Source organism: Falco cherrug, chromosome Z (genome assembly GCF_023634085.1).
Source record: "Falco cherrug isolate bFalChe1 chromosome Z, bFalChe1.pri, whole genome shotgun sequence".
Lineage (NCBI taxonomy): Eukaryota > Metazoa > Chordata > Aves > Falconiformes > Falconidae > Falco > Falco cherrug.
Window position 1 is genome coordinate 4,422,432 of NC_073720.1, and position 23,657 is coordinate 4,446,088.

At 42.9% G+C, this 23,657-nt stretch overlaps 1 protein-coding gene across 1 annotated transcript in view; it reads left to right on the top strand.

Annotated features, from left to right (window-relative positions):
* Nucleotides 1–23,657, top strand: part of LOXHD1 (lipoxygenase homology PLAT domains 1) — a 143,629-nt gene that overhangs the window by 71,781 nt on the left and 48,191 nt on the right. Inside the window, exons 19-30 of the mRNA XM_055699300.1 lie at nucleotides 450–747; nucleotides 1,281–1,435; nucleotides 2,721–2,854; nucleotides 3,765–3,913; nucleotides 5,207–5,311; nucleotides 6,026–6,154; nucleotides 6,896–7,060; nucleotides 11,016–11,197; nucleotides 14,079–14,195; nucleotides 18,401–18,563; nucleotides 21,133–21,287; nucleotides 22,138–22,347. Of these exons, the coding sequence (XP_055555275.1) occupies nucleotides 450–747; nucleotides 1,281–1,435; nucleotides 2,721–2,854; nucleotides 3,765–3,913; nucleotides 5,207–5,311; nucleotides 6,026–6,154; nucleotides 6,896–7,060; nucleotides 11,016–11,197; nucleotides 14,079–14,195; nucleotides 18,401–18,563; nucleotides 21,133–21,287; nucleotides 22,138–22,347 (1,962 nt within the window). The remainder of the gene's footprint in view (nucleotides 1–449; nucleotides 748–1,280; nucleotides 1,436–2,720; nucleotides 2,855–3,764; nucleotides 3,914–5,206; nucleotides 5,312–6,025; nucleotides 6,155–6,895; nucleotides 7,061–11,015; nucleotides 11,198–14,078; nucleotides 14,196–18,400; nucleotides 18,564–21,132; nucleotides 21,288–22,137; nucleotides 22,348–23,657) is intronic.

Sequence of the window (23,657 nt, forward strand, 5' to 3'; positions counted from 1 at the left end):
ATCTAAAAAAAGATTGCAGGCACTGAAAATCTGTAAAAAATCAGTATGGTATTTTGGCATACTCACCTTTAATGCCAACATGGAGACAATACTGGTGAGGAGAGCAATGGAGAAGTAGGGAGCCCAATAAATATGGATTCTATATTTAGGATATATAGGTTCTATATCCTATATATCCTAAATATATATATATATTAGGATATATAGGATCTATATCCTATCCTTGCCGTGGTTGCTCTGAGTTCCTGCAGCTCTGTCTGTTCAGGTGGGATTTGGTAATGGAAAGTATGAAAGAATAAAACAGGAAGGAAAAAATAAAGGTAAACCTGCATAAAAAAAATTGATCTTATACTTGCTTAGATGTTTTGGGTGATGCTCCTCACTTTTAAGAACGCATTTTATGAAGTTGTCTCATATCCTCCTGGGTGCTGGCTTTCCCTTGATGGCAGAGAGAGGCTGCAGATGTCGGCAAGATTTATAAGATTCGGATAGGCCACGATGGGACAGGCATCGGGGATGGCTGGTTCCTGGAAAGTGTCACGCTGAAGCGGCTTACCGTGAAGGCAAAGGAGCCTGATAAAAATAATAAGAAGAAAAAGAAGTCTGATGAGGAGGAAGAAGAGGAAACCAAGGTGGAAGAAGTCATGGATGTCTATATGTTTGTGGCACACCGCTGGTTGGCTAGAGACGAAGGAGATAAGGAGCTTGTGGTGGAGCTGATACCTGATGGAGAATCTGACCTGGAGGGTAAATACCAGGGGGAAGGTGCATGTGTGTGTGGCCGCAGCAGTTGCATGAAGGACGATAACCACACTGCGGTGCTTTGCAGGACGATTTCTGGCTCCCCAGCTATCCCATTGCCCCAGGCCTGTTGTGTAGCTTGCGCTGCGGTTTGGTTGATCAGCTCTGGGGAGGAAGAGGATGGTGGTTAAACTAAGGCAGAGGATGGAGCAGGAAGGCTGAAATGGGAGTATCCTAAAGGACTTCTATAGGATTCTCCAGGGCTTGTCGGGGGCACTTGGGTTGTGAGTGCCACAAGTTACTGCTGTGGCTGGGAGTTTGGCAGGCTGTAAGTGTTCACACGGTTAATGACAAGAACTAGAGAAAGATGGAGCTGCTTTTGTTTTAAGACAGATGCAAATAAACTCCAGGCAAAATCTTCCTTAAAGCTGACTGTGCCAGCAATTTTGGGCTACATCTTTTCGTGGTGAGCCATGGGTCTGACAAAATATGGCTCTTTCTGGGCTCCTCCTGATCTGCCTTTGCACTTTTACTTGCAGAGAATACGTACGAAGTCCGTGTTCTCACTGGGAATGTGTCCGGGGCTGGGACAGATGCTAATGTCTTCTTGAGCATCTATGGCATAGAAAGAGGAGACACGGGTGAGCGCCAGCTGAAAAGGTCAAATAACTTCAACAAGTTTGAAAAGGGCCAGGTAATGAATGAATTCAACTCACTCAAGCGAGCAGAAGGCTGTCAGAGCTCTCTCGGTTATCATGCTGGCCATTCGTTACAGTATCTTCTCTGCAAGGCTTGGGTTCTTCTTTCAGCTTAAAGCTCAGGTGTATTTTATTTCTGAAATATATTATTTAAAGCAAAACACCTCAAAACATTTTCCAGGGGAAATTAATTTGAATAATAAAGCTGAACAGCAGTTATACATCAGAGTCACCTTTTGCATCTGCTTCCTGCAAGTGTTCTGGTAATATACTTCCTGCCAGGAATACCTGAAAACCACAAACTTTAAATTAATATTAGAGAGTATTTGTGAGGCAGCTCAAGTATGTCAGTATTTAGATTGAAAATAAGATTCTGTATGTTCTACTCAACCAGTCGGGGAATAAAAGCAATACTACATGGTGTGCTATAATTACATTATAAGCCAATCCAATTAAACAACCTCTCTTGTAGATTGAATATTTGCCATAAAAATGTTTATGACCAATCAACAAGCTACTATTATAGCCAGGAATTGTTCAAGTTGAATAACGAAAAATTACGGAAACAATAAGCAGCTGTGGAAAACTTGTAATCACAAAAAAGAGCCTAAGGTTGTTAAATAAGCTGTTAACTGTGATTTATGAGCTTGGCACCAGTGAAACTGCAACCTGCACATGGTTCTTCGTGCTATTAGGAGAGCTCCAAGCTGCAAATGTAACGTGCTCTGCTCTTGGGAGTAGAAACCCAATGTCTACCAACAAGTTCATCACATTAAGATGTTTAAAGTATTATGTTAACAAGGACCATCGTGTCACACTAAGATGGCTAATAAATGAGCCTCTTCATTGTCATAAATGACAAAAAGAAGGAATGCTGCAGTTTGAAATAAAGCACATGGAAGTGCACAGGAGAGTTTCTGTGGAGTCAAAATGTTTGTGTCCAGTTCCAGGTTCAATGTGGGGGAAAATATTAAGCCTGAAAGGAACGGGATTTAGGAGAGATGAGATAAACCTAGAGGGAGCTGAAATTGGGATGAGGTAAAGAAAGGAGTGAAGGATTGTGCAGCTCCATGGCTGTTACTGCCTTGTAGAAGCCAAGCATGAGCGTTAATGGGAGAGCTCACAGCTCTGTGCTTATTTTAGTACACCCACCCAAAGAATACAAGGGGGACTTGCCAACAGCTTTTGTTTTAATGGGAAAAAAGTTACCCTTGGCCATTTACTGCCTTTCTTTTCTGCTTTCTGGGATGCACAGTCATTTGTCTCTTGCCTCCTGTGCAGGTGGATGTGTTCACCATCAAAGCCATTGACCTGGGTGAGCTGAAGAAGCTGCGGATCCGCCACGATAACTCTGGTGCTAGCCCAAGCTGGTTCCTGGAGAGGGTAGAGATTGTTGACCTCAAGGAGAGCACCACGTGAGCAGCCTGTTGCACCCTTTTCATACAGTCAGAAAAGGGGGCACGTTCTCAGGAGCCTGCAGAGCTGTGGGAAGGCAAAGGAGATGCAGAAGGGCATCGTTGTAGCTACTCACGACCTCACAGGGAGCAGGCATCCTTTGGGAGCCTTGTGATGGTGACTGTGCTGCTGTACTGAGCGTGGGGCTGTTCTGGGGTACCTCAGTGCAGGGTTTTGCTGTCCCAGCATCCCTGCAATTAGGAAGCCAGTGGTGTTTGGAAGGAAACCTCAGCTTCGTTTCCCCAGGGAGGAACTCTCTATCCTGAAGAGGTCCCTTTGCAGAGCCTGAACTTATAAGTTTCCTTTCAAGGCTCTGCTCCAGAAGACATTTCATTTGTTTTTTGTACCTAATGCAAAGATCTGGGCCAAAAGCAAGTCCCGGTCTAAGCAGAGTCCCACGATTTTCCCAGTCAGAGGGGTTAGCAAAGCCTAGGCTGTTAGAAACCTGAAATGCAGGCTCACCTGTGAGCTGGAAAGTGCTTGAAGTTACACACTTAAAAGTTGCACAATGCTCAGGTGGGTGGGAGTGCTTATAAGGACCTCAGGATAGGTCCCCTCTTCATAAACATCAGATGTTGGGGAGACCGGAGGTTCCCTTGAGTTATTTAGCTACTTCTGGGAGTGAAAACTAGAAGAAATTAATCATACGGGACTAACAGCTCAGAAGCAGCACTTTTCAGTAAGCGCTCACTAACCTATTCATGGATTTAGCTCACACAAACAATAACAAGGCTCAAAGATGAATACAGATGCATTGTTCAGTTTTGAGTAATTTTGTTTTATTTAAGTAGCCTCTAATCTGTGCTTATTTTTGTTATTAAAGCCTGTGAAGTCCTGTGTAAGTGCTGGGTGCTGCTGTCATTCTTGTAGGTATTATTTTCCATGCCAGCGGTGGTTAGCAGTTGAGGAAGATGACGGTCAGATTGTCAGGGAGCTGGTCCCAGTGGATGAAGCATTTGTAAAGAAAGATTCGGAAAATGATGGCCAGTCTCTTGCAACGCTGGGCCTGGAACAGAAAGGTTTATGTTAGCCTTGTATTTCTTCCAGTATGGGGTTGAAAAGGAACCAAGTGATTAGCATTGCTAAGGGCATTAGCGGTTAGTGTTTGCTGGGCTGTGAGTAATTCTGCCCCAGCCACGGAGTTTTTGTGTGTGAATGAAGTGTGAAGCGTGTGTCAGCCAGCAAGGAGCGGATACTCCTAATTTTTAGGTGATTTGATCATCTTGCAAGGTTGGACCCAAAGTGAGAAAGCTAGGAAGATGGATAGCATGTCCAGTTGCCATCTCTCAACTGAAATCCATGCTTATTGCTAAAGTCTAAGGCATAAATCCCAGCTGTTTCACATTGTGGGTTGGAATGGTTAAATATTTCAACACAAAACTGAGCAGAGAGCGAACATGACCAGAAAAAGGGAAGGGACCTAAATTTATTTCACTGTCCATCTTGCTGCTTGTGCTCGTTGTCCTCCAAAATAACTTTGCCTCTCTCGTCCATAATTCTGCACGGTAACCACAGAGCAATGACACGTTCCTGGGCCTGATGCTGCAAGATGGCAATGTCACTGGCTTCGCTGCCAGGGAAAGGTCCTAAACTCTCCCTAACTTCCCTCTCAGATGCTTGTGAATACATGAATAATTTCCACAAATTGTGTATCCAACAAATTTCCACAAATAGTTTAGTTCTTCGGTTCAGGAGGACCTGCTGGCTGAGCTGCATCTTGGAAACGTGTGTCTGAAACGAAGGAAAGGTTCCATTTCAGAAATCTTGAGTAGGTTATTGCAGTGCACTGAAGGCTATATTAGACTTTTCCATGTTTTTTATGAGTTCACTGTGCTTGCTAGATGATGGCGCAGTAGAAACCTCCCTAATGATGTGATTGTGAAGGGTGTGTTCGTGAATATGAACTATGTCGAAGTGCACATACCTTCTGGTATATGTTAGATACACATATATTATTTGGTGCTAATGGAATAAAGTGGGGGGATGTGTTTTTTTTAAAATGAAATAGTATAGGCAGAGGCAGTTTGGAAGAGCCTTGGTGATTCCCAGGGGGCAAATGGGAAGGCTGGAGCAAATTTCTTATCTGTAGATACGCAGACAATGTACTGAATGACTGGAGCAGTAGAAGACCCTGCAACCAGACAGCCCAGCTCACCCCAGGAACTACCACAGTATATGGCAGGAATTAGGGATTACAACATGGCTGTGATCAGTCAAAACAGAACCCAAACCAAGCACACATATGTAATGAAAAGTAGAGTTAATTCCTGCTCGGACTTCACACTCTTACATTATGATGTTTTATTCGACAGCTAAATCAACCACATACACAGTGAAAGTGAAAACCGGGGACAAGAAAAATGCTGGGACAGATGCAAACGTCTTCATCACTCTCTATGGAAGTAAAGACGATACAGGTATGGCTTCAGGCAGTGGAAAAGGATAGCACCTCGCTGCTGGATGTCTGAATAGACAGGTCATGGTTTCCTTTTGTTTCCCCAATACCTGCCCCTCACTCCTTTTGGGTGCAACTTGACGTCTCCGCACACATTGTGATAACTAGGAGCATACCACCAGCTGCTGTAAATCACTGTTGAACTTTGTGATGCTGATTTGCACCAGCTGCTGATCCAAAGGCTTTAATTTCAATTATAGGTGCAGCACAGTTGACTGGGACTACATTACTGGGTAGTGAATGCAGTGAGTGATTTGCTTCCCTCAGCAATGAATCAGCATGTGCCTGAAATCCAGCTCTCCTCCGCCTCTTTGAGTGGCCCAGAAGTATTTAATCAACTGATGAGCAAATCCTCCTGGAAGCAGCTGAGCTGCGTGTGCAGTGACTTGGCTGCCTGTGCGAGGGACAGGGAACTGATGGGTAGGACCAAGCTTTTTAGCTGTGAACACGGCACAACAGCATTGTCCCTGCCGCGCTGCCAGAGGACCGCTCGGGAAAGGAATTCTGTGTGTTTTGGGTCTTGATATGGATTTGGGTTCAGAGGGAGGGACAAAGCTCAGATCTTGAGATGAAAAGCCATTTTTTACATTTTAGCCACTTCCCTCATTCCACTGTAGACATTCCCAGAGGATTTATTTCTCATGCTGAACAATGTCCTTTTGCATCGCCACAACAGGGATAGTCAGCCTAAAGGCCTCAAAGATTAACAAGAACAAATTTGAGCGTGGGAAGGTAGATGAGTTTACAGTGGAGTCTGTGGACATTGGAGACCTGAAAAAAATCAAGATAGGCCATGACAATAAAGGTAAGATCACCTGCTCCTTCATGTAGTGTTTCTAGTGTGTTAGGCACATTGCTTTATAAAATAACCTGCCTCCAAGACCCCAAATGTAGTTTACCTTTTGGTGACAGATCCTTGTTGTCACTGTGGCTGCTTCTGTCTCTAAGCTAACTCCATCCACACGGCTATGGCAATCAGAGCATGGTTGTGGCAACTCGCAGGTGGCTTTGCAACCTCTCTCTGTGCAAAAGGCTCTGTAGTTTTGCAGCGACGTCTTTAGAGAGATTTCTCATACATCACCAAACCTTGTATTTTTTCTTGTCACACACCTCTGTAGACTTGTTTAATTTCTTTATCAATATTTTTGTTGTTTTGATCATCAGGTCTTGGCTGCTTTTCAGGTGTGGCTGTGTCTCCACTACAAACAAGGGAAGCTGTGGAAGGATACATGGATTCCTTCCCTATGGGGCACCAAGGGACATGTTTGTTGATAACTCCTCTGTCTTATTACAAAGGCAAATTAATCCAAGTGATGGAGTAATTAGCACTACCACATGCACATGTTTAACCTGAGGCATATAGAAATGTAAAGCATGTTAGCTCAAACCTGGACAATCGCTTGCCATGATCTTTATGGTATCTACTCTATTTTTCCATTTGCAAAAGAGAGGATGATTTATTTCGCAGAGGTCTGGAATGCAATGATTCATTGCTGTTGTCTGTGAAGGCTTTGTGGGTTATTTGCTGTTATCTCTCCAACCACAGGTAATTCCACTGGCTGGTTTCTCGAATGGGTGGAGATTGATGCTCCATCACTGGGACAGTGCTTGAGGTTCCCTTGTGGCCGTTGGCTGGATAAATCGGAGGATGATGGAGCCATTGAGAGAATTATCTTCCCTGCAGAACTGCAGACAACAGAGTATAACCCATGTGAGCAGAATGCCATTTCCTCAGGATACACCCATCATTATTGGAGATAAAATCTCAGTAGCTCATGCAGTTTTACAGGCTTGGCTTCTGCCTTGAACTGGCTTTGAAAAATCTATAAATAGATCACGTGCCATCTATTCCACTTACTACAAGAAAGCTCCTCTGGGTGCTCCAGACTAACATGTCCTGTATTTGCCAAATCAGAGAGTCATTAGAAGCCACGCAACTGTAGATGATTATCTTTTTGCTCCTTCTTGCCTTGCCATCTCCAAGCCCTCAGCCCATTCCAAGCTGTCCTCCTTGCCTTTGGTTTCCCTTTCATCTTGCTCCATTCTAATACTAGTGTTTCTCTTGTCTAAGCAGGCACTTTGGTCTTGCTTCCAAGCCTTGGTTCCCTTGTGCCTTTGGCATTGCACAGCCCTCTCTCATTGGAAGACCCTCTTCCAGAGTTTCTTCAGTGTGGAGCTTTTCTGATAGTGTTGCACCAGTCTGCCTCTTTTAGCATTCTCCAATTTTTCCTTACTTCTTCATTCACTCCCCTCTAAATTAACGGTTGGAGTAAACCCTTCTCCTGAGTACGGAGTTTATGGTCTTCAAGTCTGCTATGGCACCTCAAACTCTTCTATTCGGGCAACTTCTTTTCCTGTCTCCAGAACATCAAGGATCAGATAACATGGCTTTCTTGAAATAAATGACTGGAAACATTATTTTGCTTATTTTGTAGCCCTCTCCCTTTTCACATCCGCATTGTTGACTGTGTGCAGGGAACTCACAGCCCTGGGGCTGTATTTGACTTATCCCTCCCTGATCTGCTTCTTTTTAAGTTGTCAACAACTATTCCCTGGTCCACCTTCAGGGGACTATCAAAATTGCCTTTTCCCTTCATTCTTATGTGCCATGATGATGAGGGGTGAGGTTTGGAACCTCACAACTGATCTCCACCCCCTGCCCTGCCAGGTGCTTCCTAGGTCACTCTGAACAAGTGATATGTTGTTCACACCAAAGCTGGCTCCCACCTCACTGCATCCCTCATCGTATGCATTGACGGTATCAAAAGCCTTACCTCCTGCAGTCCCTTATTTAGACATCAAAAGTTAGAGCTGCCCAATCTCTCTGATCCTTCTTCAGTTTCCTTCTTCATAAGAAGTTGTAAGAATAACAACATAGAAGACTTATTAGCTGCTTTGGCTCCTTCTTTTTTACTGTTAACGCCGTGGTTCATGTTGAAGGTCACCTTCATGCTGCCTGACTGACCCTCCAACATCCAAATCCCTATATCCTGTAGTCTGTAAGCTAAAATCATCCTCCTTCTCCAAGGATCTGCAAATGTCATCTCTTTGTGCCTTCCCCATGCTTCGACCAAGCTGTTTTTGATTTCTCATGTCTTACTTTCTTTACCTAAACTGACTGGAGCAGAAGAATGGATACTTTTTGCTTCCTTCCTCACTTTTGTCAATCAACTGGAAGACATAAAAGTCTTTCTATCTGAAAAAAATAAATCAGCAGGTAGATGCAATGAACACGTACATGGGAGTGAATATAACTCAGAGCCCTTGTACATGCTTCTCGTCAGGTTTTTCCATGTTATCACAGTCAATATATATTTTGATGTAAAGTTGACTATATAGTTTATTAATGCCCCTGCATATTACAGTGAGGTAAATGTTCCTGGCATCTTCTGTAAACCTGATTTTTACCAGCAGTCCACATTCAGCCTTTGGAAATGGTCAGGCCTCTCCGGCAAAAAGGTCACACCAGGCTCAGTGTCAATTCTGGCTGTTTCACCATTTAAACCATTCCCACTGTGCTATTTACCACATTCTGGCTTCCTAATTATTAACCTGGGGGTTTCAGTTTGCCAGAGGTAACTAAACCAGTTTGATTTGTTTTATGATGACTCGTGACAGAATTGTTTCACCCCGAACAAATGATGAAAACGTGTCATAGGCAGCCCAATTAAAATCATCCCTGTGGGGATACAACTTTAAAAGTGCCGTGTAAATGAAATGGGCGTCTGACAGCTGGAAGTTACGCTGCTTGTGACCTTGTTATGGTGCCTCGTTGCTGATTCAGTTCTAAGCTGATGTTAGTATTCAAGCAACAAGAGCAAGTACCACAGACCTCAGCAGAGAAGATAAGCGAAGATAATTTTAAATTCATAATATGTTGCATGTGATTTTTGGTCTCCAGGATTTTCTTCCCCCCCACCCCCCACCCCGGGCATACCGGAGAAACTATTCCAGTTTACTTGCAGCACAGCAGAACAGATTTCATTGGGTTGGGCAGAAGCAGAAGGAATATTAAGTACCTCCAGGCTGACTGTAGAGGAAAGCTTCTTCATCTCTATTCTCCCGAAAGCCATATTTAGAGAGCCTGGTTTTTTAATGAATGATTAGTCTCTGATATGCATAACCAGAGTTACTCCAACAGCAACAGATACAGTTCCAGAAACCTTCTGTCTACCCTGACAGAGATGCTGAATCTGAAATAGAGCACAAAGCGGCGTGGTGTAAATAGCAAAGATGATTGAAGTCACTGCAGCGTAGGAGGATGCAGCCGACAAGAGGCTGAGAAGACTGTGGCGAGGGATGGGAAGTGGTGGAAGTTGGGTGGGTGGTGGGTGGGAGAGGGATAGCCAGGAGTGAATCCTGGTGATAGCGCTGGGTGATGAAGGCTGTGCTCATGGGTAGTGGTGTGGACTCCAGGGATCGTGTCTGCTGATGGCAGAAGTCGTCCCTGCAGGTAATCAGTGGTGCCCAAGCCTTACCTGGTATTTCCTGTCTGTAGATTTCAGAAAGGATTGAAATCCTTCCTGAAATTGGGAGATTGGAACAGGGTTCAGTTTGCCAAATGGCACTCCTGATTTTACATGTCCTTGCAGCAGTGGAGCATCTGAGTTCCAATTATCATCGATCATGTTTCGTTCATAGAGGGTGATTTGGAGAATAATTCAGCTAACCTTGAGGAAGATCCCTGCATTTCTTCTCTTATTCTTTCTTCAGACTGCATTGATTTAATTGATGACAGCTGGAGATGGACACACCTATTTGCTGTTCAGACATCTGAACATAGGTTTCTTACTCTGTCGGCTACACACCATCTCACCTTGGAAACTGAGGATATTCAGCAAATCTGTAGCACAGCCAGGAACAGAGCCCCATTGTACTTCTGGCTCAGTCTTATTCCTGAGCAGCTCTGAGTCATGCTCCAGCAGGACCCAGGAGCGAGAAGCTGTGAAGGCAGAACAAAAGGAGGCATCAGATTTTGTGGTCATGGGATGTTCTGGAGAAACCAGGGGAACAGAATAAGGAAATATTTAGGGGCTTGATTCTTGCTGTTCTGCATTCACCGTTGACCTGGCAGTAATTTAACCTGTTTGCCTTGGTGTTACGGAGAAGGTGGTGCAAAGAGAAAACTAGATCAGAGTGGGCGGTGGAGGGTTTTATTTCTCTTCCTTATGAGTGATCTTTGTAACTTGTTTAATAAGAAAAATAATAGGAGATCTTTTGTCAGTTAGGCTATCTTGACTATTTATATACTGCCTTCAGCTGGCTTAACTTCATCCATCTACCTAGCTGCTCAAAGAATCTGTGAATTTGTGTTTTACTTTAAGGCTTGAGCTGTTGGAGTAAATCCTGTTTCAATAACTTTAGATGGCAGGTATAAATATATCGAGTGCTTTCTGATCATGTCATTGACTCCAAAATCTCAGTAAATGAACATACATCAAGGTCAGTTGGCCTTAATAGGGTTAAAGGAAATTGCTCTGGATTCTAATAGCACTAACCAGCTCGCTAACTAAATGACCACAAGTGTGTGATTCCGACCCTGTCCTCTTTAACTGTTGAGTTTTCTAATCCACATTTTGTTCCAGTAATTTTTTCTTAGGAGCATTGGTATGCTGCTCACTAACTTCTGTTGGTTTGTTTTAATTTTCTGCTATTCCCTAAATCAGTTGTTCCTTATGAGATCACGGTCTACACCAGTGATATCTTCGGAGCTGGCACAGATGCCGATGTCTTCATTGTTCTGTACGGAACCGATGGGATCTGCACTCAGCAGAAATCCCTGTGCCTTAACAAGAGGGAGCAAAGGATGTATTTTGAAAGGAACTCGGTGAATCAGTTCATTGTGGAGGTAAGATCAAAGATGCCTGCTTTCATCTTAGGTTGCCCGAAGGGGATTAAGAAGAGAAAATGAAGTGGGAACTTTTCCACTTTTAGGGAAACCTATTCAGCTCTTTTACTTGAAGAATGTGGGTTCAAAATTCTGTTCTTCAACAGACTTACTATGGACTGGATTGAATCTTTTCTCACTGACCTCCAGTTTGTAGCAGCTCAGAGGTACCAACATGCAGTGTTCCTGTAGCCCGACTCCACGCTGAGCCTTGTAAAGGCTGGTGCAATTTTATCATGGAGCTGATGTGTACCAATGCATGGACATGGAGGCTTGTGCTTCCAGATCAAGTTGAGAGCCGCTTTGGAAGGTCTTTACATCTTCTATTTCCTAGGCCATGCTTGGTAAAGAGAGGGTATCTGTCTCCATGCACGCCAGGTCTAATATGTGTGCCTCTCCTTATCACTCTTAATTGCTCACGTATCTGCCTTCTTTTCCAGTTTGCCATACTTCGAAAGGTAACAGGAACCAAATGCTTGTAGTATCGCTGAAACTAGCTTCCTTCTGTTTAGGGTCCCTTTGCAACATTTCATACTTTTATGTCAGCAGATCATGTTGGAGGGGCTGGTCCATGGTGCTCACTACTTACCTAGCACATCATTTGGGGTGGATGGTCTGTTCATTTATTTTAACTCTGTGGAAGCCTAAGCACCATGCTGTATCTTTGGGCAAAGAGACCATTACTTTGCTACAGACAACGTGATTTTTGAATACCCGAGGCTAACTTTTGGAAAGACCTTATCAAGTATTTCCTGGAGTGTTTGCCCAACTCTGTGCAAATAGTAAATCAGTGTGCATCAATAAATGAGCTTGTTTCTATTCATAACATATTCTTATTGCTGAGAATCTGTGAGGGGCAAAAATATAGGCAGTCCTGCTCTGCCCTATCCTTTTGGTACTGCTCCATGCCCTTCCCTTCCCTCCCTGGCTGCTACACCAACACTGACTTCACAGAGGACCTTACAACCTCTATGTGGCTTTGAGTTTGGTTTGTTTTTGTAGCTGAAGGCACATTTTAAACTAAACTTCTTAACAAGTTCAGATGCTTCCAGCCCACATTGTTGTTATACAGTATTGAATCATAAAATACTTCCCCAGTGTGACTTCTTGAAAACAAGGAATAAGACTTATTTTGGTGGAGTTTCCACACAGTTGTTCATAATAGAGGTTGCATTAATCCATAGGTATAAATCTTCAAGTGAGCGTTATTGTTATTTCTTTATTCCGTAAGATTTATTTGAGGTTTGGTAGAATCTGAAGCATCAGTACTTTTCTTAGATGAAGAAAGTGAAAATGCCGTTTGTTCTCCAGATTTATAACATCATATTAATCTGTCCCCAAACTTCATTCTCTCTTCACCAGTTCCTCTTGCTGCAGGAGATGGGGATGAAGCAAAATATATTCTTCTTTCACCTACTTGTGTAGAGCCATAATTTGGAGTTCAACAGACCTTAAAAACAATTTGGGGCTGTCAGGAAGCACAAACTGAGAATTGCCCATTTGTATTAGTGTTTTTAACTGCCTCTGCTGTTTGGGTTTTGCAAAAGAGGTGGAAAAAATTAGACAGTGGTCTCAGCTATGCTCCCAAGTGATGATCTGCTGAACATGCCTACAGCAGGGTAAAGAGCTCCTTTAACATGGATCTTTACTGGTCAAGCATCACTTTATTGCTATATATTGATTAAAAGCCTCATTGAAAGATGAATATTTGGAGAGGACAAAGGAGGAGAAAATTACTTTCCCCCAGTGTATACTTGCATGCCTGCATGAGTTTTAGAAATGAGTTTGGATCATTTAATTATTTTGCAATGAATCTTGTGCTGCCTAAAGTCAGGGCAGGGCTGACGAAGTCAAACCCGGTTTGTTCAGAGCATGAGCTCCTTGAGTAGTGCAGACAGTCTTAAGGAGATGAGGAGTCTTCTAGAATTACTAACATCTTTGCTTCAGTATGGAGCAATCCTGTCAGTTGGGAAGAGAAGAAGAGAGTAGTCTCCAGTGGTACAAATTGAGATATTCCGTTTTCTCATGTTTCCAAGAAAAAAAAGTCTCTGGGTCCCTATGGACAGAAAGACAGACCAGTGTGCTTCTCCTACATGCAAAGGAGTTTGCAATGTTTTTTTAAATCTTTTTTTTTTAAAAAAAACAGCTTTGTTTTTTTAAAGGCCAGCTATACAAAAGCTTGTACTGAAATAACCAAAAGCTATTAATTTAGAAGCAAATACCATTTTTTCTTGTCAAGCTTTTGGAATGGAGGTGACTTAAAACTAATGGACTAGGAACAAATTACTCAATTAATAAGGTAAGCCATAAAAAAACAGTAGCCACTTCATAAGACAGTGATCCTGTTGCCTTGCTTGGAAAGGCATTGGGATTCCGTGGTGGAACAGGAGAGAGATGATATAAAATTCTAGGCTGTTAATATTGTACTTTGACATCAATGCTATTCTTGTAGTGTTATAAGAGTGTTTAAAAAGGAAAGGGATATAAAAAGAACAATTTAAGATGCAGCAGCATTGCTGTTTCTAAAAAATTACCTTCATTCACACTCATACAGAGAAGCCTTGAGGTGCAGGGCTGCTTCTGTGCAGCCAGACCTATCTCATACAGTGGGTAAGTTGTGTAGACCAAGATTCTCTGCTTTTTTGGAACACAAGTTTGGGGAAGCCCTTTAGCTAAAATGTAAGTTAGGGCATAACTGGCATCAATGCTAATAATTGCTCCCCTGGGACTGCATACTGACTGGACAAGTAGGAAATAAGCTAAAGAAGGAGTGTCTCAAAAGTCACCTGTTGTTCATGCCATCATGTCTCTCTCTCTCTCCCCCCTCCCCTTTTTCCTGTAGCTGGAGGATGTTGGTGACATTATTGAAAAGATTCGCATAGGACACAATGGCGAAGGGCTGAATTCCGGATGGCATTTGGACCGCGTGGCGATTCGGAGACTATTGCCAAATGGAAAGGTAGGCTGCACATCCCAGCACTCCCAAATACATTTCCCATTAGCAGCTGTTTCCATTTCCCAACGCGCATCTTCTCTATGCAAAGTGTGATTAACAGTGAAAAATTACTCCCTAAAGAACAATGCTCACTAATGAACTTGCTAGAGCTTGGGGATCTGGGGACAGCAAACATGTATTACCATGTTTTATTCTCCAAATGTTGACTATAAGACTCTGTAATCACTGCTTTTCAAAAAATGCTGTTCTCATAGTACCCCTTGACTAGAATAGAATAATTTTCCCCGTCAGTGGATGGAAGCAAAGCAGTTGTGTTGCTCCTCAACCTTTTGGAGGTCTTTACTACTCTTTATCTTTTTTATGAAGGAGCGATCTGCCTGCTGGGTTTGGAGGCAATGTTATCATGACTTGCTTGCTGGACTGAGAAGGGAGATTCCTGAGTCTGTTCCCATTCCTGTGCAAATAAAGCTAAAGAATTACAGGGCTGGGCAGATGTCCCTGTGCTGCACTGCACCACTGTCGCTGGACATCCCTGAGTGCCCAAGGCTAACTTAGAGTATTTATCTAGATAATGGTGGGTTTGGGTGACACAAGAGGCCAAAGTGTCCTATTTTCATGTGGAGTTTTGTTTTGAACAATCACAGGGAAGGAAGTGGGAATGGGTGTACCATTTTGAAATAAAAAGTATTGTTGCTAAACATGAACAAGAAATAATTTCATCAGTTCCTTAATTCTGGATGAATAAATGCAGGGAGCCAGTACAATTAAGACAAGCAAAATGCCTATCAGTGCAAGTCCCTGAATCACTCATCTAAAAACCATCAATATAGGTCTTAGGAATTTTGGTTGCTCGTGTTGGCATGATTGAGGCAGTGCAGCCAGACTGGACATCTTGATCTTGTCCACGTAGGAAACTGTTCCTTGGCCCTGCTTTTAGATGCTGGCTGTAGGAACAGGAATGAATCTGGTTGCAGGGAAGTTCAGAAGAAAATCGCCTCTTCAGGACCAGTTCAGAATTGGAGCAGTAGCTGTCTTTGGGAACACCTGGGCTCTCTCCTCTGTCTTGCTCTTTCTCCCCTTATTCTGAAGGGATGTCAGCTTACCTCCACCTCAGTGTTCAGGTCTGCGTTGTGCTGAAGTGACTTCCAATATCAAGAGTTGGTGTAAACATGGCTTGCTCAGTTATGGTGAACCTACTTCTCATCTTACGTTCTCCTTCAAAATCTCCGGGATATGTTTTGCTCTCTTTGCCTCACGATCAGCCCAAAGGTCTGCCTTGAACCCTCCTCATCATGCCTAAGCCTGTATCCTCCTGTACAAGTTTTTTGCAGCCAATACCCTTTGCCTGTTTCTCGTGATCGCCTTTTCGCCAGTCAGTTGTGATCAGACCCTCTACCTGTGTATTGACCATCCCTTGCCTTGGGCAGGTTCATTAGGCTGATGAACAAGATGACATTGTTTTTGGAGATATTATTGGTCATAGGCTAGAGAAGATGAAAAGGGGGATGCACAAAGGTGTGAAAATCAAGGGAAAAGAGACTTGTGGCCTGCCTTTTTCTATACCTACTATTAACTGAGCACTTTTGGAAGCTCTTGCATGCTCTTCTGTTAGCCCAGAAAGGGTCTTAGGGCTACATGGCTCTACAGTCATTACAGCAGCTTTGAAACGCACATGGTAAGGAACCTGGGAAAGCAGAGGAAGGGAGGAAAACCATGAACAACTTTAAAAATTGAGAGATTTACAATTCTGCTGATCTTTTGATTATGGCATGGGAAAAAAAGAAGAAAGCAGAGCACTGCATGATGCCGCTGATCAGCTGCAGGATATTATGACCTGCCACAGGATAGCAATATGCTGCCAATGCTTCTAAAAGCTGTGCTACCTGATTAGACTGCTAAGATGTGTCTGGATGTATCTGTAATGCTGCAAAAGAAAAATGAGGTCAGTAACTTTTCAGATTAAATTGAAAGCACTTGGGTAGGAAACTAGGATTGTTGCATGCCAATAAAGCTCTGTCTTGGCGTGCCAATTATATCTGATACTTATATTTCATTTGTTACAACTTGGAGAAGGGCAAAGCACTGACTTTTAGCACACTATCATACCCTGCTTCTAGCTTAAGGCCAGACTCAAACTCTAATAAAAGAAATTCTGTTTGGAGCTGCAAGAGGATTTTACCATGGGTAACATAAAACTGTGCACTTTACGTCACTTAAATATTAATGCAATCACCAACAAGGAAACTCCAATAAAAACTGTAGCAACGACATGGTGATTAACAATAATGATACAATTAACTCTTGCAGTAACTGCACATTACGCCCCACTGTGCTGGCACTCAAGTCCCTAGATAGCCTATTACCGAATAAACAGTGCTCATATCAATGGCACGTACAGCCAATGTTATGAACATTTAGGAGCAGTTAAAAGCTTCAGCAAGAGACAGGATTGAAGTGGGATCTTTACAGGGAGGAGAGAGTTTCAGAAGTGAAGCATCATTCTGGAAAGCCCTCTCTTCCCAGACTAGGTGGGGAGATAAGCGCTGCTCATCGGCTCAGCGTACAGCGAGATAATACAGGTTTGTGAGGTCAGGCAGCCAGTGCAGAAATGAGCAGGCAGAAGCAGTGGTGTGGCCAGTCCTTAGGTGCTGTATTTTGCTTGTACAGCACAAATAACACTTGAGAGTAAAATATTTGAAATCATCTAAAGTGCTGCTGGTTTTGTTTGACACTGTTTTGTACGAGTCACGCTCCAAACTGCCTTATGGAGTTAAACGTTGCAAGTCTGGGGTTAAACGGCAGCACCGCGGGGAGCAGCAGAGAGGAGGGAAATGGTGTTTTATTGACAGCTGCAGATTTGGGCTGTGCCAGTTCGAAGGATGACTCTGCTGCGGAATCGAGGTGCTCGATCACATGAGCCCCCGGGAGGAGTTCAGCTCCTGCAGATCAGCTTGGCCGGGGTCTGTGCACGCGGAAGTGTAGGATGACCTGTTCATTCCAGGTTAGCAGTGACTGCAGTGCCCCCCTGATCTTAGCTGCACAACCCACCCCTCCCCAGTGACCGCATCAGGGGGAGCAGGATCTGGTGGCTCAAGGCAGCCCATGGCAGTAGGACACAGTGATAATAATATTTGGTATTCCTGCAGTGAGAGCTATTCCCTTTTTCTCCTATGTATTAATATTGCATCATTTAAATGTTAAAAATAGTGAAGAAAGAACCCTGCATTGGTTTGATACATAATTGCCTGAGAATAATTAACATGGACAGTATTCCTATGTATGCTATACGTGAAAGCAATGGCACACAGAGAACTGGAAAGAGCAGAAAGTCCCTGTGCTACTTAGGAGAGAAACAATGAAGTTGTCAGTAAGGAAAGGGACTTATTTTTCTCCCTTTATTTACTTACTGTGAGCTTAAAACTAACTTCTTGTTTCTATTCAGACTTTTGGGCTCTGCAGCTTGCACAACAGCTCATGCCCCTTCCTTTACAGAGACATGGCCTGGGGTGCCCAGCTCACGGAAAGCCGGCTGCATCTTACCATCTTGGAGGCCTTACAGGAGTCTGTTCTTAATGAGTAGTCTGGGATTGATTTTGTTTACCAAGTGGAAAACACATGTTCTATTGTTTTTGTTTGTTTGATGATAGGAATCATATTTGTTTCCACCAAAGTGAAGGCAAAACAAAAGATCAAAAATTAAATTGCTGTTTTTCTCCTCTTAATGCATGTATGGGAATTGCCTGGAAACCAGCTTGAGTCACAGAATTATAGGGCAAAATCTCGAAGTATTGACTCAGAAAAAAAACCCCTACTGACTTCAAAGAGAATGCTGCCCGAATAAGGATTGGAGGGGGCTGGCAGAGTCCCAGTAAAACACGGCTTCAGCAGGAATGGTGCAGTCCTGATTAAGAATTTGCAAGATTGAAAGCTGGGAAGGTCAGAGATCTACTGGATCATAAAGCCGGTCTCATGTAGCCATTGGGAATGCTGTTCTCCACTACACATTCAGTGCTGCTTCTCAGAGATCTCAAATGTCCTCTTTCTAGAGGAAATATATCTCCGTATACTTTTTCAGTTCTGCATGCATGTACACATGCATACACACATGAGTTGAAAATCTTTGCCCGCATGTCAGAGTATTTTCAAAGGGGAAATGCTAACATGTTCATGTGATTTGGAAGAGATTATCTCTGTCATGTTTACTTCAGGGCTCAGAAACTGTCACATTTCCATGTGAAAGATGGCTTGCAAAGTCTGAAGATGATGGCGAGATTATCCGAGAGCTGGTACCATCTGATATTTTTACTGAAAAACTCATGAAGGACGGGACACTCCAGCAGATAGAGGAAGAAGTTGAAGACCCATTAGAAGGTAATACAATCCTAGGGGTACGTAGGGACCTATTCACCTGATTTTTGGAACAAAACACTTGGATGTGTGGTTCAGACAAATGCAATGCTGGTACGACTGTTCACAACATTTCTTTCCCTTCCTGTTCTCTGGCCTCTCATACCTGAAGCGCTTCTGTGCAATGACACCATTATTTTCCTGTAAGGCATTTATAAACCTGTCACAGACATCCTTTCACACACGCAATTCGCACGTCTCCTATGATGCCTAATAAAATTCTTCCATCTCGTCTTCTGGGCTCTGTAAACGTCTTTACTTGTTTGCCCACTTCATCTGTCCTGTCCACTCAGCCCCTTCCTTTCCCACCCTGCTAGTCTGATTTATGTTCCTCTTTCCTCCTCAAGTTGTTTTTCCTGCTGCCCTTCAGGTACGTAGGGACACTCTCTAAAAATTTGGCTCTTGGCAGCCACCCTCACCTTGTTAAAGTGCCTCTGGGGAGGAGGCTTAATTCTTATTCAGTTCTGATCCTATCTTAGAAAGCATTCCCATTCAGCGTCTGGCCCTCCTGGTAGCTGAAGCAACTGAACAAGCACTGAAGTTTCATTCTAAACTCGTTGCTTCTCTGTATGCCCAGCTGTTCCTGACTTTTTCCTCCAGGACCTCCTTTTTCCCACCCTGAGCTCCTTCTGCCCTCGAGAGAAGTCATGAACCTTCCTACATCCTGAGCAGAGCAAATTAAGTTCAGCTGCCATTTTCATTCGTGGTTCTCGCATCTGGCAACAAGATGATTCAACAGAGAAAATAATTTCTCTCCCTGTTTCTTTTCTCTCGGAGTCTGATTGGCACTTACAGAACACCATTGTCAGGCTGGAATTTAGATGGATTCTAAGTGTTTTCCATTGCCAAGTGAAGAGGCGCCTTGCTGTAAGGAAGGCTGGAGCCTTGCGCTGTGCCCTTAGGAGAGAGAGGTGTGCTCTTCCCTCCCGTTAGGAACTACGTGGTAGCTCAAGGGCAATACTTATTCCCTCAGAGGCGAAGACAGTTTTAATATCAATTAGCAAGTGGCATGACTGCTAGCTGCCTGCATGACCTTAACTTACTAACTTCTCCCGCTTTACCTTGCGTTAGTTACCATGTGTTAACTAACCTAGGTGACTCGCTTTTCCTTCTAAAGGCAAAGCCTTAAAACCAGTTTTACAATCTACGGAATTTTTGGATAACTGACGGTTTCTTTTGACTGGGAGCTAAGGCTAGGTTTGAGAATTTCTGCTTTAGCTATAAAATATCTGGGATGGGAATTATATCTAATGCATCTCTGTGAGTTCTCCTACATCTTGGGCAGTGACATGGTGTAAATGACAGCACCAGAAAATCACTTTGGGGTGTTTTGGGGATCATCCTTTATTTAGTAGGCTGCATTTCAGTCCTGAAGGTTGCTACAACCGGTAAGCAAAAACCAAAGAGGGATGTGTTGACTAATTACACTCTACACATTGCTTTCTTCAATACCAGTGCAGCGGTTTTCTCTCAAATACGAAGCTGTAACTTTGTAGAACATGACGTGAAGAGGCAAACCAGAAAGCCTGGCATTGCACCTAGCCGGATGAATGGTCTCAGGTGACGATCCTGATCCATGTCTTAGAGAAATCAATGGAAATCTTTCATGGACAATGAAGCAGAACAGGCCCTATTGTACTGGGAAGAAAAATACAATATAGATATTTTCTTTGATGCTGTTAAAGTACAAAGAGGAATCCTAACTGAGACTTTGCACCTTTTCCTCATCTGCATTGCCCTGGGATTTGCAAGGAGGCATCCTCCAAGGCTCATATGCCACCAGGGTAATCAGACTTGCACAGTCCTTAATTGCTTTCCTGGCGAGGGTGCTTTCGGTAACTGTTTGTTTTCCCTGTGTAATTAGGAAAAGAGTAGCAAAATAAAAGTAGGAGTATTTAACAGGTTTAGTAAAGCACATTTCTAAAGACTTGATGAGGTTTTATTGGATCATCATTGAGCAGCTTAAAGAGAAAGGGTACTTAAACTGCACAGCTCCAACAATTCCTTAATTAAACACTGTCTCAGCAAAAGGACCCAGAAACCTGTTCTCTTTCCGTTTGGGGAATTTATAGAGATACATGCCATTAACTCTGGTAGTAACTGCACATCTGAATCCCTGGAGTTTGTTTATGGAAAATGGAGTATTAAGAATTCCCAACACTGCATCACTTGTTCTTAGATATACGTCCCTTGAGCCTCAGTATGAAAAGGTGCTGAGTTCCCTCACCTCTATTGACTTCGCATCCACTAACAACCGTAACGATTCTTGGCACTTTTAACCATGAACTCTGGATCAAAGCAACACACAGGCATTGATTAGGTGGAGAGAAGGGAAGTCAGCACATTTCAGCCCAGTGATTCCCTAGTCCTTGGATCATTTGCCTGGAAGGACAAAGCATATGGGATTTGAAACCTCCAAGAACTGAGCGATGAGCAGAAAGTTTGGGAACCATTTTCTTAGATAAATTCAATATCTAAGCTGGACCTTAATAATTCATTGGGCCAGAAATCATGTCTCCTTTTCTTTCCGCAGTTCACATGTACAAGATCAGCGTGTTCACTGGAGATATCTATGGTGCTGGGACAGATGCTAATGTTTTCCTAAATATCTATGGAGACCTGGGGGACACAGGAGAGAGAAAACTCAGCAAATCTGAAACGAACTTCAACAAGTTTGAAAGAGGACAGGTACAAATGCAACGGGTTAACAGCACATTCCATTTCACAGCCTTTAGCCTAACAAGTCCATGACTGTCTTTATAGTCTCAGTTTTCCTATGAGGGATGAATTGATTGACTCCATTTACCATGTTCATTACTCCTTAAAATGCTTTGTATGGATTGTCAGCTGGGTATTACAACCGACAGGCACTGCAGCAAAGGGGTCGATGTTTCTGCAATGTCGCTGATAGACAAATCCTGAACTTGGTCCATATAAAATGCCTCAGATTGTTAGCTGCAGATTTGAGAGCACACAAGACCTGAGCTCTCTCATTCCCATTGCCTCTGTGCAACTGATTTGCACATATGTGGTATATATTGTAATTCACCGCAGAGCACAATAAATGGATGGGAGCTAAGTTGCACCCATGTTTGACAAAGTAACTCCAAAAGGGGCACTCTGTGGCTACCCAATGAGTCATATTCACAGCCTCATATGGAGATTCTCGGATATAATGATGGCAAAGATTGTCTTATCTGGATTGTCCATACAAACCTAACTGGATTAGAAAGGGAAGTATACTTAGACTTAAAAATCAGGATGTAAAATTCCAGGAATTCAATATTCTGATTGGTTAAAAGTGATATTTTGTGCAGTTCCCCTCATAGCAGAAGCCAGCTTCAAAATGCTTCCCTGCAGAACAGTTTTAGCGTACAGATATGCCTCTCTAGATTGCTGCAGAGCTTTTAACCAAACACCGTCATGTGAGATGAAATTTAAACACATATTGTGCTCTGTAGTCTCTGTCTGCCTTTGTTCAGTAGATGATCTGTTGAGAGCTTGTTAACAGAAGCAACTGCTATTGAACACTCTGCAGGAGGATACATTTACTATAGAGGCTGTGGACCTTGGCATTTTGTACAAGATCAAGATTCGTCATGACAATAGCATGTCCCGTCCCGACTGGTTCCTGGAAAAAGTAGAGATCCTGGATGAGACCACGGAGGAGTCCTTCACTTTCCTGTGTGAGCGCTGGCTCTCTAAAAAGAAAGAGGACAAAAAGATCGGGCGTACACTTTATGAACAGGTATGGTTGCGGTTCCAAGCTGTGAACCCAACCCACTGCTACCAATGAAAATGAAAGGATTGAATATCTGGTTGACATCCGAGACAACTTACGAGGGACTTTGTTAGTTTTGGCTTGTCCAAAATGAACTTGTGATTTTCAGACAAGTGCTGAAAGTGTGGCCACTCTCAGCCCAGTATCACTAGCTCTATAGTTTGCAATTTCAACAGAAAAATCAAGGAGTCTAAGTGACACTCTTCAGATGAGAGTCAAAGTACCTTACTGATGCACAGTAGAGTACATTTCCCTGCTGTGCTCCTTGCTGTGCTCACAAAGCAGGTTAGTTATGGGCCCCACTATTCAGTCCTCAGGCCAAAATATTGGGTCCTTTGACTTCATCCTCATTGAACTGGATGGGTTTACCTTTTCAGCTCCTTCTTCCACCACTGCCAAGCATAAAAAGTCTGGTCTGTTTCCCAACACTCAAAGCACCGAATGTTTTTTTAGTTAAATGCCCTTTCTACTTGCTAATTGGAATTTGAGGTACATGCACTAACTGCAATTAGCAAACAAGATTAATAGACCTCTCTTGCTTCTATACAGTGAGACATAATAAAGCAGCTGATTATAAATCCATTGTATTTAAGGAGTCCACTTTGCAAAATACAGTGACATTTTAATTGACAGTTACCACTAAAATTATCATCAATGAAATTGGGCCAGACTCATCCTGAATACAATAGAATGGATGTAAGAAGAGTTAGGCCATGGATGAGTATTACCATATGCTCCATCATAAAATTGCAGCAAACAATGCTATGAATTCTTGTGGTCACACTTACCCGGTTTTCATATAATTTATAATGATGAAAAACTAATCATTACTTTTTCTTTTTTTTTTTAAATTACATCACTGTGTGGCAAGACCCTTGCATTTATTGGACAATGACACTGAATGCATTTGAAGTTACTCTTCAAATACCATCAAATACAATAGATGTTTAATTTTTTTTTCTCGTCATATTTGTGGCTTTACAGTACTTTTCCTCTTATGCTCTTTGACCTGTACTAGCTACATTACTCTGACAGCACAGTGTGTGTCCTGATAAACAAACCTGACCCTGCTCCATCCATCTGAATTTTCTGTGGCTATTGCTCACACAGGTAGCAGAGAAAAAGTCACGACACACCACTGTCACTGGAGCCTGTGAGGTTCCATTATCTTTTCTTTCTTTATAACGCGCATCCAAAGTGGCCTGTCAGGGTTACTAATGAAGTAAATGAATAACCTGCTGTCAATTACAAGTCACATTTACTTGAGCTATACTGAG